Below are 13,229 nucleotides of genomic sequence, written 5' to 3' on the forward strand. Positions count from 1 at the left end.
CCCTGGGAATTGCCAGCCCAGATGGAATTAATTTTTTTTTTTTAAGTTTTTTTTATTATTTTTTGGAAACCAGGAATCTGTGCCCTTTCTTTCTGAGCAAAGCAACAACACAAACAAAAATGGGGCTAATCCTCAGTTGGTAAATTGTTATATTCTGCCAAGTTCTAAAAAAAAAAAAAAAAAACCCAACAAAAAAAACCCCCACCAAATCCAACAACAACCCAAACCTAGCCACCCAGAAATCTTTTTATTTGCAGCTTCATTTGCTTTCCAAAACACAGCGCAAATGAGGTTTTCTGAGCGTGGCTTTGCACTCCGCAGGACAGGAGGGAGGGCTTGGGTCGGACACTTCGTTATCAATCTCTGCGCTTCCCTGTTTGTCTTCTCTCTTGTGTAAACTCAAGGAGCGAGGCTGCTGGAGGTGGTCACGCGTCGGATATTTGTATTCATGAACACAGTGCTTTAACATTTATTCTCCTGGGCTTTAATGTACTTTGCTTGGTTCTGTCTACGTGTGGTTTCCCTGCTGCAGTTGTAATATTCAACAGACACTGTATGCAGAGGAAGGTCAAAGCTTCAACTTTCCATACGACCTTGACAGATTCAATCAGCCGGTGGAAGTTGTAGAATTGGATTATGGGATTTGCAATGAAAAAGTGGTTTAAGGGACAAGAGAAACTACACTTGGTATTTTCAAAAGCTGGCCTGGCATAACAGCAATTACAAGGGACAGAACTGAGGGAGATGAAAGGTGGAAGACATATTAGAAGTTTTATTTTGTTTGTTTTTCTGTGGGGTTTTGTGGTGTTTTGTTAATACAGTCCTTGTGCAATATTGTTCCAGAGGCTGGCGTGGGGTTTGTTTTTTTTTTTGTAATTTATTACGGAAGAAAAATCAATGACCTGCCAGTGTTTCTATCTTCCAGGTAGAATTGATTTCTTTACTTACAAATAGTCCACACCGAAACATTTACCCACAGGAGTATTAACATTGCAGGATGTCACCGGCTTCGCCTCCTGCTCTAAATACATGCAGTGATCCCAGGGCTAAACGTGCTTCTAAAGGCCCTCCCTTTACTGGGCACTAAATGCCTTCCATCGTTAATTGTTATTGATCAGTTGCTTGAGCAGGTCTGTGGCCGGGGAGGTTCGTAAAAGCTTATTTTGCTTGGAGAGAGCTTGTATTTGATACTGTATTAAAGAAACCTATTTTATTGTGCTTTTAACATTCCTGAACGTGGGAGAGTAGTGGAATAATGCTTGGAAGACATTAAAAATTATCGGTTCGGAACTCTAAATGGATGATACTTCTATTCTGTTTTAACCTCATTTCAGATGTGTGGTGGTAACAAACTGATACGGTTCACAAAACATAGCTTAATCAAAATGTATCAGCAGATAAAAAAGAAAAGAGCTCGATGAAGTCTTTATTCCTCTCTTTTGTGGAATGAGATTGCTGTTCGTTGCAAGCAGTAATCTCCCAGATAAACATGTTTTTCTGCTCTGTGGCTCTACAGCTCATAAAAAATATACTTTGACAGTGCCTTACTCTTTTAATATCTATTTCTTGGACTTGGTAAGCACTGTCCATTGCTTGCAGCAAGCAAAAATGTTCCACAAACCAAAAAAGTTAAAATCAATACATGTTTTTCATTGAGCATAACAGAGCATACCATTGGCCTGAATGAAGAGAGCTTTGGCAGGAGAACAGAGCTGGAAAGAGTTGTCAAGATGTAAAAATATAATGAAGGAGCTACAGGGCTTTTCCCCAACAAAACAACTGCTTCGAGTTTGTAAGAACCTTCAAGTATAACAAACAGCTTAGAATGAAAATCCTGCGTGAAAGCAAGACAGCCACGACCTCTTTGTGCTGTCCTGGGGAAATTCAGCAGAACATTGCTGTATTCAGCAACGTGCAAAAGTAAAACTTCACTCACGGCAGCTCTCAGCTTCCAAAATTGCCAGGTGAATGAGGATTTGGGAGTTTTAGGCTGGTGCCTGGGGCTGTTCAGAGTCTACTGGAATGTGGTAGTTTCATGTCGTTCCCCCCCGCCTTTCTCTAATTAAAATTTAAAAAAAATGGTGGGCTGATGGTACTTGTTTAAAGACTTGAGCTCCCTGCTAACAAGCTGTCCTTTCTGTGTGGAGCTGGATTTGCCTGCTGAGTTCAGTGGTTTGAAGTCCTTGGCAATAGCTGGGAGTAACTTGTCACTGGTTAAGGTGATACCAAAAAGGGAGGCGTCAATGTAGAAACGCCGCTGTCTTGGCCTTGTTTTTCCTCTCCTGCTCTGGTTTGAGCTGTGTGACAAAAAGAAGCTTGACAAACGTTTTGAGGCTGCAGACTTTGTAAGAGAGTCCTAGGTAAGCGTGTTTGCATCCCAGCAGAGCTCATCTCATCTCAGGAAGGCCCCTGTCCAAGTGCTTTGCAGTTCTATACATGCTATGTGAAAGGACCAGCATCTGCAGTAGGATTTGTCCGTGCTGTGCATCTGTTTGTTCCCAGCATTTTCCATCTGATGAGCATCACTTACCCTGGTGCAAGTGAAGCAATGTTATGTGTGCTTATTATTTTTTTTATTTTTTTTTTTTAATGTATACGTACTGGTGAAATTGTTCAGCTGCTAAACTGTTCCTGCTGCGTGACAGAAGCGCGTTCCCTGCTGGGACAAAATGCTGCTGTTCCTCACATAATGCCTATTGATGGAGACCCGTCCAGTTGCATGATAGGTAGATGACCAAAGCCCTGCCAGTGTGGCCACGTGCCACAGCGGCTCTGCGTCTGGTTGCCAGGGACAGCTTGGTTTCCAGCCCTGTGCTGGATAGAGGGCTTCAGCACAGCCTATGCCCTGAGCCAGTGGCACACAGGGACACAGGCTCTTCAGCCTTGGTTTGTGTCTGTGGTAGAGGTTGGCTTCCATAGACCAAGGCTGGAATGACAAAGAGATGGAGGTGTTAACAGGTCTCTGGCAGTGTTTGTTCAGCAGTCCCCTCAGCTGGCTGCTGGCAGCTTTTGTCTGGACTGGAATACATTTGCAAAAATGATGCTGACGTTTTTTTTCCTCCTGTCCTTCCTTCCATCTCCCTGTGAAGCAAAAATATCCTAGCAGGGCAGTCACATGGGTGAGATAGGGCGGCTGAAGAGCAGCACCAACATGCTAACCGTGGATTTTTGTCTCTGTTTCCCATTCCTTCTGCATTTTTATAACTCGCTGTACGTGAAGGCGCTACTAGGACTGAGGTGGCTGTGTTTGTCTGACCTGCTTTTTTAAAGCTGCAGAGGAGTATAATTTTTTTAAGCCTAAACCCCTACAGTTAGTTTTATTTACCTGCTGGTTGGCCTCCCAGGGCGCTGCCCCACAGCTGTAGGGGGAGGAGAACTGGGCAGACTGGGACTGTGCAGAACGTACCAGCCTCACTTCTGCTGGGTTTGCTCTGAGGGCTCTCTGACCGCCTTGCGCTTGCACGTGCTGCTGAGTTTTGCTCTGAGCTTTCAGTTCAAAAGGACCCAAAACTCTTGTTGTAGCTGCCAGATGTCACCTTTCATTTGAAATCATGCAAAACATCAGGGTTCACTCATTTCAGTCAAAATCAAGTCTAGGCTTGCACAGAAAGGGCTTGACCTGACGTTCATTGAAGCCATGAAATGCAGTCGCTGTTTCAGCGACGAGCTGGGGCTGCCTTGAGAGTGCTGGGAGCGTTGGTAGCCCTGGGAGCTTGCAACAGATAGTCAGGTTTTTCCGCTGAAGTCGTGTGGAAAGGCAGGTTTGACTCTTGTCCTCTGTTCCGTGACAAAAGATGTGTCCTTCACCTGAGCAGCCCCGGGTCAGAGCTGACGTGCTGCTGCAGCTTAGAACATCTTTCAGAACAGCATAAAATCTGAAGAGGTTTCTGGAGTGACTGCAGGGCTGCTGAGTTAGGCCAAAATATCATGAGGGGTGGTTTTAGTAGTTTTCTCCTCATCTGTCTGCACCAGCTCAGGGAGGTGGCTCTCTGGACCTTGGAGGTGTGACATTTGAAGAAGTTGGGCAAAGCTCATCCTAGAGATGTTGGAAAACTGTGATTTGTGCTTTTTATGGACTGTTTGAATCCCATTTCCAGCAAATTATGTATTCAAGAACAATGCTTGTTCCTAGCTGGAACATGCATTTCATAGGGTCTATATCATCTATACCTGGAAAGCTACCAGTTTAACCTTAACTCTAGCATTTCTGGCCACATAATTAAAAACTTTTTCATGATGGGAAGTCTGCATTGCTTCCCTTGCCTTCGAAGCTGATTACCGTCTGGTACTGCTAACCGGAAGATAGGTTTTGCGTTTAATTTCCAGCTATGATCTGTTCACAGCAGGATCCACACCGTAACAGCGGTCTTTGGGCTCTCTGAATGGGTGTTAACGCCTGCATTTGAAAAATGGCACCAACTAGCTGTGCCGTATTTTTTTTTATTGTTATTACAAGTAACTTCAGACCACCAGCTGCTTTGTACCATGCGTTGTGTGCAAATGCATGCTTGATGGCAGGCAGGGGAGCTGACACAGGAGGGGTGCAGAGCACTAACTCACCAGCATCCCTACAGATGTCCAGAGAGGAGCAGAACTGGAAAGCCTTTGAGATGGATTATTTCAGAGAGATGAAGCACTGGCATTAGATCTGGGAGTCTTTTGACGTGGCATGAATCTGTTTCCAAGCAAGACAGGAGACAAAGCATAGGAGAAACTTCAATGTGACATCCCACAACTGCTTGGAAAACTGAGTTCAGTGGCAGTCCTGAAGAATGTGCTTGGTGAGACTCTTCAGTTTTGTCTTACTTTGTTCTGATGACTTGAATAAGGGAATAGAGAGTATGTTTGTTGGGCTTGTAGGGTGCTCTGAGCTGGGAGGAGCTACAGAGAACCAACTCTGGAGTTGCAGATAATCTTGACAGGTCAGAAAAATACTCTGTAGAAAAGGGGTGCAAGTTCAATAAAAGTAGTATGAAATACTGCATTTTAAGCAAATCAGCTGGATGATACAGTTTAAAACCATAAGAAAGCTGGGGAGGGGCTGTTGGCAAGGTCATGTACCGATAGGACGAGGGGCAATGGTTTTAAACTAGAGCAGGGTGGGTTTAGATGAGACATGAGGAAGAAGTTCTTTCCACTGAGGGTGGTGATCCCCTGGCCCAGGTTGCCCAGAGGAGGTGGTGGAGGCCCCATCCCTGGAGACATTCAAGGCCAGGCTGGATGAGGCTCTGAGCAACCTGATCTAGTTGAAGATGTCCCTGCTGACTGCAGGGGGGTTGGACTAGATGGCCTTTAGAGGTCCCTTCCAACCCAACACATTCTATGGTTGCCCCTCGTCCTATCGCTACATGCCTTTGCCAACAGCCCCTCCCCAGCTTTCCTTTAGGCCCCCTTCAGGGACTGGAAGGGGCTGGAAGGTCTCCCCGGAGCCTTCTCTTCTCCAGGCTGAACCCCCCCAACTCTCTCAGCCTGTCCTCACAGCAGAGGGGCTCCAGCCCTCCAATCATCTCCGTGGCCTCCTCTGGGCCTGCTCCAACAGGTCCATGTCCTTCTTGTGCTGAGGGCTCCAGAGCTGGACACAGTACTCCAGGTGGGGTCTCAGGAGAGCGGAGTAGAGGGGGAGAATCACCTGCATCGTCTGCATGCAGACACCTTGTCAGGGTGCAGGCTAACTGGGGGAGCAGCCCAAGGAAAGGCTTGGAGACAGTGCTCACAAAGTTGAAAGAACATGGTTTGCATACTCTGGAGCAGAGAGGTTTGAGGAAGGGGGGTATATGTGACTGCAGCCTTTAAGTATGGGCCGTTCCTCAAAGAGGGAGGGAATAATTCCGGTTCTGGCCCTCTGGGGTAAGTCAAGTTTTAGGCTTCAGTTGCGGGAGGAGCAAAACTGCAGTTGAGAATGAGGAAGAGCTTTACAGCTGCAAGGAGAGTGGTGTGTTGGGAGTCCCTTGTCTGGGAAACACACAAGTAATAGGTATAAAGAAAAAATAGGTGGAGTTGATCTGTGTAGGCCTAGGGATGGTGTGTCACTTCTCTGTGTCCTTCTAGACCTGCTTTTTAGGATCCTTGTAGGTGGGTTAACAGCCTTCCATGAGAACACATGCCAGGAGTGCTTCGTACATAAGTTACACTTTAAAACCTCTGTAAAAGTGAGCTGCTCCAACACTGAGAGGAGAAAAGCATTGCTATTAAGCAGAAGTTATCTGATGTACTGTGCCAGGGTCAATGTTCAAGGGAGGTTGCAAGGTTGTTCTTCTCACTGACTTAGTTGGCAGAATAACTTTTAACATTTCCTTATCCCGTAGGAAGGAATTGCAGATAAGGTATGTACAGTGTTAGGCTTTGAACTGCAGCGAGTGACAGCTTGGCTGCACAAACACTTATCTGTGAGACACAACACTCTCTAATGATCAGGCTGACTTGTCTGCTCCAGCCTCCTTTGTTTTCCAGTTGAAAACATGCTATTTCCGTGCTAGTTGATCTTGTTTGCCAAGCGGAAGGTGTTTGCTCCAGCAGTGAGATGGACAACCGTCTCCCTCCCTTCTGCACAGCTCTCTACCTGGGCGGTAAGAGGAACATGACCCGATGCAGCGGAGGTGGCCGGAGGAGCCACGCCATGCAGCCAGCATGCCATTTGCTGAGTCCTGGAGCAAATTGTTGAAGGACAAACCACGGCGAGCACGAAGCACTTGAACTGGGGTGGTGGATGGGGAGCGTTCCCAGCACCCTGGTGGTTTGCTCTCCTGGGAGAGTAACTTTGAAGCTGTGAGTCCCAATAGGGTGGGCGAAGCAGTTGGAGCTTAGGCTTTACCAGGTAGCAAGTCCGCCTCCCACTATCTCTCTTTTCTTAGAGAGCCGATAGCGGTGGGGGTAGTAGACCTGGAGCAGCACGTGCTGCTTGATACATGTTCTCAGCTCTTTAGTGTGGACACAGAGATGAAGCCCGGAGCTCCCCACTTTCTGCCCCCCGCTGTTGCATGGCAGTTTATGCTCCATGGGCAGTTCTGCAGCCTGGTCGCTGCCTTCCAGATGCCGGGGCAGATACCATGGTGGCTGAGGTTGTAATGCAGGTGTGAAAGACATGCAAGGCTCCGGCAGGAGTGAGGATCCCTGGCCAGGAGAAGGCAGCTTCTATGTGCGTGTGCTGAGTGGGATGGGAAGCAGAGAGCATTTTGTGCCTCAGCGCTGGAGCGACAGGCACTGAGTAAGCAGGGCCAGCGCATCTCTGAATTTGCCTCCCCACTGAGTTCCTCTGGGGGAAGGGGTGGAAATCTGCTGTTTCATGCAGGGAAAAATTATGTAGACAAGCTGTGTTTTGGTGCCCGGTTTTGAGCAAAACATGGAAATCCTTTCCTGCCTGGTCTCTTTTCATTCTTTTTGCTGTCAGTCATTGCACATGTCATCAGTGTCTGTGGGAAAGACAGCACAGTCAGGGCACAAGCCTACTGCAGCCTCCAGCGTGTAAAAAGCAACATTAGCTTAAAGATTTTTCACATGAGAACCGCTGGTGATTGATGGGACATACAGTGCAGTCATTAAAACCAGAAACGTGTCTGCTCTGGAACCCCCTCACTGGCGTCCAGGATTAAAGAGACCGTAACAAACTGCATGACTGGTGCGAATGTGGGCAAGCCTTCGGTTTGTGCTGGAAACCTTGTTTCTGCAGCACAGTTGAGCTCGCTTCAGCAGGCAGGGAGAAGAGAATTTGTGCAGCATGCGTAGGGTACGTTCATCCACCCTGGTGCAGTAGGCTGCATGCTCTTGTTTGCATCCCTCCAAGCAAGGGTGCAGATGACAAGGCACAGCCCAGCAGACTCCAAACAGCCAGGTGTAATGCAGGTTTTTCCTACTGGATTTAAGTGTGCTGCCATCAGTGCCGCACTTCGAAACAGCTGGCTTTGTTGCACTGCAAGCTGCTGTCACGTTAGCTGGTGTCAGATGCCAGCCATTTACAGTATGCACCATCACAGCATGAGTTAAGTTGGCAACACAGAGTCAATCACATGCCAGCAGCTTACTGTAAGGGTGGGGGAGTGCGTGGGAAGAAAGGGAGGGAAGATACTCTTATAAAATCTTTTAATGATTTATTTTTAATATCCATTTTTCAAGCCTTGGGGAGTGCAGTCCATATGCTTTTCCCTCCTGGCTTTAGTTGGCAAAGAAGCTGATGAAACATGGTCCTTCGGACTCCTTCCATTTTTGAGGAGCCAGAAAATATGTCTATATTTAGCATGTTTCCAAGGCCAGCAGCAGAATCTGTTGCTGGGTGGTGATTCCCTGGCTGCAGGCTCACATGCCACCCGGGACACGGTGGAAATGCAGCTTCCCTGGAGTCAAGACTGGTGCTGAGTTACCAGAACCAACAACGAACTCCTCCAGTTACAACAGGATGGCCGCGTTGGTCCCAGCAGGCTCAGTGCCGCTCGCTGACACAGCTCGGTCTCTGAGCACTGTGCCCCTTCCCAATACATGCAGGACCCCCTCCAGGTGCCAGGATGGTGCTTTTTGGGGTGATGCTCCCCTTGAAAAGCATCTCAGCGGGTCTCTGTGCAGAGCACTGGGACTGTCCTGTGCCTTCAGCCAAGCGTTCAATGTACGCTGCCACAGCTAGTCACCGCAGCAAAACCGCATCTTTTAGCATAAAGATACTAATCTGAAACTTAGGGGCCTGACTACTGTTGTATTTTCTCATATTGTATTCCTAGGCCACCCAGGTATAAAATGGAGTTGTCCTTATTTGTCCCCAGTCTAGTACCTACACAGCAGATTTGCTACCAGTTCCCTGTTGTTTCCCCTGCTGTGTTGCAGCTGGTACCGAGAAGCGAAGAATGGCAGTTCTTTTGTCCTTCTGGCAGCTTTCATAGGGCTGAAATTGGTCTTGAAGAGTGTATGTGTTGCTGGGAAGTACTGAGAACTGTGGGCGTTGTGATGGAAGTGTAGAAGAAAGGATCACCCCTACCAGTACTGGAGTTCAGGGGATACTAGAGGTGTCCGTCGCTTTGGAGCAAGACATCTTGAAAGCTGTTTCATAGCTGGATGTCTAAACTGGGAACATCTTGTGTCGCTCTTAGTCACATCGTCAGTTCCTAAAATTCATTGTCTGAGAGATGAAGAACCTACTGTGGTGCTGGAGAGGGCAGCCCGACTCAGTTGTAGCTTCTAACCCATCCTGGTGAAATGCAGCGGTTGATGATGCTCGGGATCAAAATGATGGTGAGGAGGAGCTAGGCTGAAGGTGCGGTTTTGAATCCAAGTGCTGCAGTGATTCATTTAGTCTTCCTGGAGCCCTAGAAGGCTGACAGTCTTTGCTCTGTAGCAGCATCTGCACAGCGCTTGGTTCCTGGCAAGTACAAGTCCTCATTGAAACCAGTAGCGCTCTATGTGTGGGCACTGGTTTCTGCTCACAGCTCTGTCTGCAGGATCAAGGTCTCGTGCTGTATGGGTTTTTTCTTTTTTTGTTGGTAGTAAAACCGTTCTGTTTGTAGAACCCCCTGTTGGAATTAAACAAACTGTTTTGAGAAAAAAAAGTAGAACAAAGCCTCACACCAAGCTGGGGTGGCTGGTATCAATGACATGCAAAATTTCACTTGGAATAGCAAAGTCCTTTTCGAGTTGAAGAAGGCCCTGTAAGTATTGTTTACAAAAAAATAGTAGCTCTTTTTCATCTTCTCCATTCCTGCAGTGTAGAAACATCTACACAGATTTATTCCAAATTTGGTAGAAACTAGTGTTTTTCTAACCCAAAGCACTTGGTGGCAGGTTTCAACCAGGAGGAATTTCTCAGGCCGATGTGTAAGCCCTCAGAGGCTGGAGCTTAGAATAGGGCAGCTGCCTGGCCATGGACAGCCCACTGCTCTGCAGAGTCTGCTCCTGGGCTGCAGCAGCCCCACGGAAGTTGTGGTGGTGGGACACTGCAGATGCGCTCTGAGCCTGACTCTTGCTGGGTCCCAGGTGACAGGAAGGGCTGTGGAGGCACCTGGTCTTGTGCAGCTGGAAAAAAGGCTGTGAGAAGGATGACCCAAACCTGCCTAGTGCTGATGAGTCTCCTCCTTCTCCTTCCAGGTTAATGCAGTTATTCACCTTTTGATAGTGACGGGTAGTCTGAGCACCAGCCAGCTGCATGGTACCGTTTTACCCTCACTTTACCCAGATGTAAGAAAGTGTCCGATGATGAAGATTCACGTCCTCGGGGCCTGTGAGCAGTTAACTCACTGCTGGGTTTCTGGGGCTGTTGGATTGCTGGGAAGTCAAAACAATAGCATTAAAAAGTCTCTTTATTTTTGAGTTCAGTTGTTGGAAGCCACTGGGCTCTTCTAGCAGCAGGGCAGAGAGTTTCACTCCTCAAAGGCAGGCTGCTGAAGCTTGGGAGTGTTTTTTTCCCCATCCTGGCGGGTTTAGCCCATCACTTCTTGCATTTAATTATTTGCCTCTAAATACCAACAGGGAGCCAGGAGTTTTGTTTAACTCTCTGATCTCCTTGGAGCAGAGAGAAGCCATTTTCTCGTGAGGCTCTGTTGTACGGCCCCTTCCATGCTGCAGATGAGCTCCGCAGCCCTTTCTCCAGTGAAGCCGTTATCCCCACCAGGAAAAGGGGCAGAGGAAAGCACACAAGAAGCTTGCAGAGCTTCGGCTGCTCTTCAGTGACCTGCCCCTCTCTCGGCATGCCAAGGAGCCTGGCTGGGGGTTCAAAAGCAGCCCCTGCAGCGGGTCATGGTGTCGGCTTTGTGCAGCTGTACCCAGACTGTCCAGTGACTCAATCTGAACATTTGTACAGGCAGAGATGGGTCTTAAAAATCCCCGGAGGAGCATCCTGGATGCGGGCAGTGTCCCATCCCAGGGGTTTCCACTAGTCCATGCCCTGGGTGCAGTGGCGTGGAATGGGTGGATCCCTGTGGAGCTGGGGATGGGGTGACAGCTCTGCTGCATGGGATCCTGCCAACAGGAGGAGGTGGTGCGGGGTCACCCCATGATGCGCCCCTTTTCTGAAAGCAAACTTAATTATATTGAGACTGAGAACTCCGTGTCCAGCCCTTGACAAGAGTGCCAGGGGCAGGCTGGGTAATGGATGGTCCTGCTCCTTTGCTGGCTGCAGGGATTATTATTAGTTATCTGTCATGCAGCAGCTCTGTGGTCCCCAGGCCTGGCCTTGTTTTATTGGGCTCTGAATAGCTACAGAATTACTTCCTCAAAAGAATTAACCATAAAGTATTTATAAAGTTGTATAAAATGTTTCTTATATTCGGTATGCCTCTTTTTCTTGAGGAGGGGAATACACAGAGATAGAGGGGAAAAAAAAAATATTCAGGAATTACTTCATCTTGATGACAAAAATGTGTTACTAGTTTTCTGCGTTCAGTGGACTATTGGTATTCATCTCCCTCTGTCTACTTGCAAACACCATTAAAGCAAGGCACAGTTTATAGATGTTTTTTAAAAGTGGTAAGTCTCAGTTGATCTGAGGTGATCTGTAATGTTAGTGATCCTTTCCTTTTTAGAAGCCACTGGCTTCCCTAGTGCTTGTCTTTATTTGGGCGCTGGGGGAGAGTAGTCAGCGGTGCAACATACTGTGGCTTTTACAACATACCGTGACTTTTCACAAATGAAAGCACGAAGGGGAAATTGTTAAATTGTTTCGATTCTTCCTCCTGTGACTACCAGTTCTCAGCTTTCTCAGTGCGCGCGCGTTGAAGATCAGAGGTGCTGCTTCACAGAGCTATCTTCTTAATGTTCCACCCGGTGCAGCTGGGGAAGTGATGGAGACAGTTTTGTTTCTCGCTGTCTGGTTGTCAGGGACAATTAAGTGCTCTGGAGTTGGGAGGGAGGGGAAAAACGACCCACACAAGAAAATGGGGAATTTTTGGTGTTGTTTCTGGAACTGTTGCCACTAGCTTCTGAAAATACTGATATGTGTGTTACCTCGCCCCTCCCCCCCCCCCCCCCCCCCCCCCCCCCCCCCCCAACAACATCAGGAAATTTAACTTTCGTTCGATAGTATTTGGTTAGTGGTATTGCGGAAGTCATGTTGCTCTTCTCTTCGCCTAAGTATTGCACTGCTATAGAAGAATGACAAAAAAGGCACAGTAGCCACCAAGCTGCCTCTGCCTAGATGATTATGTTGTAACAGTAACCCAAACAATCCTTAATTAAATTTCCCTGGCTGCCTTGAGTGTTACGTTCACTGAAATACTGTTTCATTATGTTTTTTAGGGCCGGTGTACCCGAGAGAACTGCAAATATCTCCACCCTCCCCCACACTTAAAAACACAGCTTGAAATAAATGGACGCAACAACCTGATCCAGCAGAAGACAGCCGCAGCCATGTTCGCTCAGCAGATGCAGTTCATGCTCCCAGGCACGCAGCTACAGCCCATCGTAAGTCACGGCACAGAATCAGGTTCATGCTGCTCCGCATTTCTTTGCTGTTTGCTTGCAGAGGCTCCAGCCCCTGCACTTTTGCTCAGGCGGTTGGTTGTGCTGCACAGAGTTGGGAAGCATCTTCCAGAGGGATGTCTGACTTCACCTCTGCATCTTCTTGCAAGCTGCGGCTCCACTTTCTTATCGTAGAATCATAGAATGGTTTGGGTTGGAAGGGAACTTAATGATCACCTAGTTCCACCCCCCTGCCCTGGGCTGGGACACCTCCCACCAGACCAGGTTGCTCAAAGCCCCATCCAGCCTGGCCTTGAACATCTCCAGGATCTTTAAGGGTTCTTCCAACCCAAACCCATTCTGTGATGGGGCATCCATGGCTTCTCTGGGCAACCTGGGCCAGTGTCTCACCGCCCTCACAGCCAAGAATTTCTTCCTCAGATCTCATCTAAATCTCCCCTCTCCCAGTGTGAAGCCATTACCCCTTGTCCTATCACTACAGCCCTCGTAATAAGTCTCTCTCCAGCTTTCTTGTAGGCCCCCTTTAGGGACTGGAAGGGACTCTAAGGTCTCCCCGGAGCCTTCTCTTCTCCAGGCTGAACCCCCCCAACTCTTTCAGCCTGTCATCACAGCAGAGGTTCTTCCTTGTTGGAGACTCTTGTGCTGTTTGGTATAGGAGCTGTGTTTCAGTGGGGAAAGCTGGCCAGTGTTCCTTCATGATGGTGCCCGGCCATTTCCTCTCCTATCTTGTGAAGGCTTCTCCATATTTGCCCTCACTCTGGGCATCCTGTTTGTGTTAGCAGCTTTATCTTTGCTCTGCTGTGTAAGCTAGGAAAATGCTGTTTATTCTTCCCATTTCG

At 47.9% G+C, this 13,229-nt stretch overlaps 1 protein-coding gene across 16 annotated transcripts in view; it reads left to right on the forward strand.

Moving 5' to 3' along the window:
- The window catches only part of MBNL3 (muscleblind like splicing regulator 3), a 97,753-nt gene that overhangs the window by 52,581 nt on the left and 31,943 nt on the right, over positions 1-13,229 (forward strand). For all 16 annotated transcript variants that reach the window (XR_010072685.1, XR_010072686.1, XR_010072681.1 and 13 more), the window contains one exon: positions 12,208-12,372. Coding sequence is in view for 10 of the 16 variants with exons in the window: in XM_063347447.1 (XP_063203517.1) it covers positions 12,208-12,372 (165 nt within the window). In the remaining 6 variants the exon portion in view is untranslated. The remainder of the gene's footprint in view (positions 1-12,207; positions 12,373-13,229) is intronic.

The sequence above is a fragment of the Chroicocephalus ridibundus genome, chromosome 9 (assembly GCF_963924245.1).
Source record: "Chroicocephalus ridibundus chromosome 9, bChrRid1.1, whole genome shotgun sequence".
NCBI lineage: Eukaryota > Metazoa > Chordata > Aves > Charadriiformes > Laridae > Chroicocephalus > Chroicocephalus ridibundus.